General features: G+C 46.1%; 1 protein-coding gene across 1 annotated transcript in view; it reads left to right on the forward strand.

Annotated features, from left to right (window-relative positions):
* The window catches only part of Papss1 (3'-phosphoadenosine 5'-phosphosulfate synthase 1), a 78,200-nt gene that overhangs the window by 51,714 nt on the left and 20,370 nt on the right, over window positions 1-6,116 (forward strand). The window contains exon 10 of the mRNA XM_021157472.2: window positions 2,883-3,151. Within this exon, the coding sequence (XP_021013131.1) occupies window positions 2,883-3,151 (269 nt within the window). The remainder of the gene's footprint in view (window positions 1-2,882; window positions 3,152-6,116) is intronic.

The raw sequence follows: 6,116 nt of genomic DNA on the forward strand, positions 1-6,116 counted from the left end.
GTTGTTCCAACAATAGGGTTGCAGATCCCTTTAGCTCCTTGGGTACTTTCTCTAGCTTCTCCATTGGGAGCCCTGTGATACATCCAATAGCTGACTGGGATTTCATATTATTAACATCCCCCTGTTGTTGTTTTTACATCATCTCTGTCTTTGAGAGTGGCTTTCAGGCACAAAGCCCTCACTGTCCAACAAGTAAGGGAAGTCTTTAGCCTACGTGCACTGGGCTCATCAGAAGAATATCATTGAAGGTATCCCTGGCTCTGATTTCTACCGAAAGCGTGCAGTTTTCCTTCTTAGTAGGGTCCTTAAAAAATAGTCTGGGTATGAGTGTTTTGTTGTATATGTATCAGGATCTGTAACTACTCCGTTGTTATCCTACTTTTACCTGCCTTTTGAAATTCTTTATGTGTTGACAGTTGAGACCAGGGCCTTGCTCTGCTAGGCAAGCACTGTAACCCTGAGCAGCACCCACCCCCAGTGTTGCCTGCTAGTTTTAGCCTGCCTCAAACGCTGCCAAATGTTGGTGCTCCGATTCTTGATCCTCTGGTCCTGCCTCTGTAGATCCAGCTCACCCTGGATGAAAAGTGCTCAGGAGTGAAATTGTGTCTTTCCTGAGAAGATGCAGACTCTATCCCTAAACCATATGGCCTGCTGCCTGCCCATAGCACTGATGTTTTGCTCTCCACTGGGAGTGACCTGAAGACACTGGGGTAACATGAGCAGAAGTGTGTGCTCATGTTACCTACAAATACGATACGATTGCTCATAAGGAACTGGAGCATCCCTGTGGTTTGGTACGAGTGGGGCATCTTGGAATTAGTACTCCTGTATCTCAGGGTCTGGTTACATACTCTCTCTCTGTCTCTGTCTCTCATTTATATATGTATCCCTGTATCTGTGTTGTATCCCTGTATCTGTGTTGCCATAGCTAGAAACCATAAAGAAACACTGATACTTTTAATTCTAGCCCACGTCATATAATCTATTTGGTCTTTTTCTGTTCTGTATTTAGGTCTTCCTTCTATGCTGAAAACCTTTGTCAATTTCCTACTGTTTAGTGGCTTATCTGCACTGCACCCTTGTATTGTTAAATTGTCCGGGCAAACAGGCTGCCTTCTTGGCCATGGCCCTGTTGCCTCCAGTGTCAGCTAGTCTGTGTTTCCCTAAGTGCCGAAGACTTCTGGCAGGCCCTCTCCTCGTGTAGTAACTCAGACCAGTCTAAGAGTACAGGTCACTCATGGTTCAGAGCTGCTTGTGCAAACGGAGCAGAGTAAGGCCAAGGAAGAACAGTCAGAAAAGACCACTCAGTGGTGAGAGTCAGGCGAGAGCCATGCTCAAGCAGGAAATCTGTAAACTCAGAGGGGATGCTGTGCTCCTGCATCAGGCAGCCTTCAGCACTCTAGAGGTCCAAGTATAGTTAAGCGAGGAAGTAAAAATGCCTCTTGATCTGAGGTGAGCGCTGAAGGTCTGAGATGTTTAGGGTCTTGCATGTCCCTATGTAAAAGTAGGATTCCAAACAGACCCTAAAAGATGAGAGCAGTGATCAGTTCTGGGCCCCTCCTCTATATGGAAGCTGAACAATGTTCAGTGCTCATATGCTTCTATCAAGACTTTTCTGTACCTTGTACCTAGTGGCATATCACATCATCTTTGGGTTAGAAAAATACAGCCTACTGATGTTTGAAAGGTAATTTGATAATGCCTAAGGATAATGATAATATTCCCAAACTTGAAATATTAAAAGATACATCAAGACAAAATCTCCCAAATCCTAGTCATCTGTGACAGTTTTCTTGCTCCTGTCATGGTGCTAGAGGGATCAGAATTGATGCCCACTGTGAGAGGTGGGATTGGCGAGGTTGGTCAACAGCTCTACTGCACTTGAAAATGACCTGTGTTTGGTTCCCAGTCCCTGAGTCAGGTAGCTCACAACTGCCTGTCACTCCAGCTCCGGAGGAACCTACACCTCTGGCCTCCAATGACACCTGTACACATGTGCACACACCCTACACAGACGTACACAACTGCACATAATTAAAAATAATAAGGGTAAATCTTTTATTATGTTTAATAGAAGCAAAAATAAATAACAGTAAAAAAAATACTTAGTGTCTGAGTCAAGCCATCATGGCGGGGCGATGCAGCAGGTGTCCAGAGGAGGGTAAACACAGAGCTCGTATGCCTGGATTGTTTCCTGTTCTGTGAGATTACTCTATATCCCAAAGAACCCTGGCTTCTGACAAGAGGTCCCCTGCAGCCAGCATGGAGGAGTGAAACCAGGATTGTAAGCAGACAGTAGCTAATCAATTCAGTTCATGGTGTAGCTTTCATCAACTGAGTAATAGCAGCGGCCCTCTGAGATAGTGTTGATGCTATATTGCAATCCTGAGTCTAGAGTCAGGTGACAACATAGTAGCTCTCTTCTCAGAGGACTCTGCTTACATGTGGATAGCAAGTAAAAAGTGAAGCCATAGCTTTCTTCATATTCTGCCTCTCTTTATAAAGCCCTTGAAAATGAGTAACCCAACTCAGGTCTTTAGGGCCTCTGGAGGATTTGACGGGTCAGTGACTCACTGACTCTGAATTTACACTTGTTGAAAACAGTTGAATCAGGGCTAAAAGAGAGCCTGACAGTTGTTGTCATTTCCCTTAATGCAGGAGTAACCGCCCTGAGTCTGTGGCTTCCGTGTCACATGTCGTCCGGTGAGCAAGGGCTGTAGCAACAGTGTATGTCTTGGAATAAGCAGTCACCAGTCCATGGCTTTTCCTGTTTGTGATTCTGAGCTTGTGTGTTTGCTTCTTGTGAGCATCAACCAGGAAAGCCTGGCTTGCCCCATGCGGGTGGTGCTGGAAAGTCCTAACTCCGGAAATTCTCTCTGCAGATGCCGTCTTTGCATTTCAGTTGCGCAACCCAGTGCACAACGGACATGCTCTGTTAATGCAGGACACCCACAAGCAGCTTCTGCAGAGGGGCTACCGGCGCCCTGTCCTGCTCCTCCATCCTCTTGGTGGCTGGACGAAGGATGACGATGTCCCTCTGATGTGGCGTATGAAGCAGCACGCTGCAGTGCTGGAGGAGGGCATCCTGGATCCTGAAACGACAGTGGTGGCCATTTTCCCGTCTCCTATGATGTATGCTGGGCCAACCGAGGTAGGTTGCCTTTAAGATACCAGTGTAAAACTAAAGCCGTTCTTGGGAACATTGTATTATCACCAACTGACCTACTGACCGTTCCTGGATGCCTAGATGTGTTCCAAACATGCAGCTGAGCTCTCCTTCTCCTAGTGTTGGCAATGCCCTCTAACCACGCCCCTCTAACCACGCCCTCTAACCACACCCTCTAACCTCGCCCTCTAACCACGTTTTCTAGCCACGCCCTCTAAACACGCCCTCTAACCAGGGCTATGAGGAAGACACAGAAGCTAGAACCGTGTAGCAACGTAAGGTTGTTTTGTATCCACCAGCCCAGGTCCAGATACAGTTATAACAACATCAATATTGTTCTTTTAACAGAGGCTCAGAGCAGAGGACAGAGCAGTGTGAGGTTTTGCTTTTTCTAAAATTTTCAAGAGCTAACGGGATTTTAGGGCACAAGCCAGCTGTTTTCACTGTACAGATACCTGAACTAATTAACTCATAAACAGAAGAGCTTTATTTGGCTCACGGTTTGAGTGCTTTAGTTTGTAACTGGCTGGTCTTGTTGCTTCTGGGCCCTTGGTAAAATAACACTTCGTGGTGGGATTGAATGGCGGAACAGAGTGTTTCCATTGTGGCCTGACAAAAGAAGAGGAAGGGGCCAGGGTCCCTCAAGGACAGGACCCTTATGACGTCCCTTTCTCTAAAAGCTCTCCTCACCCACCAGAAGTTCCAAACTAGATAAGGAAGGAAAACTTTCAATAGCCAAATAACTGTTTTGCCCCTGGTCCCAAAGAAGTTCCTGTACATGGATCTGTCTGAATGTGAAATGCATTCCAGGTTTTAGAGATGTATGCAGCAGGACATCACATTCTTGAAAGGTTCACTTTTAACTTTGTGTCCCTGTGTGTGTCAGTGTGAGGTTGTGTGTGTGTGCAGATGAGTATCAGTGCCTATGGGAGTGGCCAGAGGCTTAGGATTCCCCCACTGGAGCTGGAGGTACAGGCAGCAGTCAGCCACCCAACCTGGGTGCTGGGGACTGAGCTTGGGACTTTAACTCTTCTGGAAGAACAGTACGGGGTCTGAACTCCTGAGCCCTCTCTCCAGCTCCCAGGAGACATCTTCATTTGGAACATGACTGAATCAGGAAGTGATCTGCTCCCTGATATGGGGGCAGGGTCTTGGAATTCTCCCCATAGTCCAATAGAATGTTTGAGATCTTTTTGTATCCATATGTAAAGGAGCTGAAAATTATATTTCAGTTTCGAGGTAGAGTAGAGTAGACTTTCAAAATATCTTTGCTGAATGAGTTAATGAATCAGCTTGAGTGACCTCAGGGGTGGTGGGTGGGAACTTCCCAACCAGCCTTTTGTGTTTTCACAATAAAAATGGCTTGCACATTATCACTGCACTTAGATTTATCTGAGAGGCAAACTCATTTTTAAAAAGATCTAAGTAATTTAATGATACAAACTCCTTCAAACATTGAAAAAGATAGTCCAAGACATTTGATTATTTGGGATGGAGCCTAACACTCTTTATTGGAGCTTAAGTTTATGGGGTTGGATTCTCTGTTACCACTTTACACAAGAAAAGCGGACAAACAAAACGGCAGGCTAGAAAATGAACACAGTTGGCTCTTCTTTGGGCCCCGTGTTCACTGATGCATCGGAATGCTGTGTGGTAAACATCCCATGTTGTTCCTCTTTCCGTTGAAGTAAGGTGATGGTTAGAGTTGGCCTCAGAGGGTCCTGGGTGTTTGCTGTGTCTCCATGACTTCTATTTAGTTCTTGCATCTCCCACGTTGTTTAGTAGTTCCCCTAGCTGGAACCTCCTCTAGAGGTGGTGGACCTGGGAGAAGGGAGCCGACAGAGAGGTGGACTAAAGTCTCAAGCAGCAGCCAACCTCACTCAGACCCTAGACAATTTATACTCTGAGGGTTGAGAATGGTCACGTGAGTAAAGTTCCCATTGAGCTCAAGCTGTATTCCATCACCAGGACGAGCGGCGTGTGACAAGAACAGGTCTTTCCTTAGAGGCAGGCATATGAAGGGCATTTTAAACATTTAACTGAATAACAGCAGCAAGCAATAGTGAGTAATCTGAGGTAAACTCACTCCTCTCCACTACCCCCGGGAGGTGCACGAAGCACATTCCAACAACAGTTCTGTGTTTTGAAGGAACCGAGGTCAGCAGACATCTGTGGAGTCTCACAGAATCCTCCTTACAGGACTCCATTTCTGGACCGTGTTCCACCAGTACCAAGGGCATGAGCCTCATCGTTCTAAGCCAGTCATTTGATCTGAGGTTGTCTAGTTTGGGGATGGCCCAGATGAGGTGAGGGTGGTGTGCTGGCTAGTTTTATGCCAGCTTGACACATGTTGTAGTCATTTTGGAAGAGGGAACCTTGGTTAAGAAAATATTTCTACCAGGTTGCCTGTGGACAAACCTGTGGGGCATTTTCTTGATTGATGATTGATGCGGGAGGGCCTAGTTCACTGTGAGCTGTTGGTCCCGTGTGTAATAAAGGATGCAGGCTAAGCAAGCCCCAGTAAGGCCTCTGCATCAGTTCCTGTCTCCAGGTTCCTGCCCTGAGTTCTTGGCCTGACTTCCTGAATAATGGACTGCCGGCTGTGTAAGCTGTGAGCCCATACCTTCCCAAGATGCTTGGTGTTTATCACAGTCACAAAAACCATAACTATCACAGGGAGGAGTAGGTATATGAGCAATGACCTCATTAAATTCCAGCTAAGAAAATGAGCCTCCTCTTTTGGCAGTCTCTAGATGGTCCATCCTTTTGTCACAGCTCCAAACTTTGTCTCTGTAACTCCTTCCATGGGTGTTCTGTTCCCAATTCTAAGGAGGGGCATAGTGTCCACACTTCAGTTTTCATTCTTCTTGAGTTTCATGTGTTTAGCAAACTGTATCTTATATCTTGGGTATCCTAAGTTTTGGGCTAATATCCACTTATCAGTGAGTAC

Source organism: Mus caroli, chromosome 3 (genome assembly GCF_900094665.2).
Source record: "Mus caroli chromosome 3, CAROLI_EIJ_v1.1, whole genome shotgun sequence".
Lineage (NCBI taxonomy): Eukaryota > Metazoa > Chordata > Mammalia > Rodentia > Muridae > Mus > Mus caroli.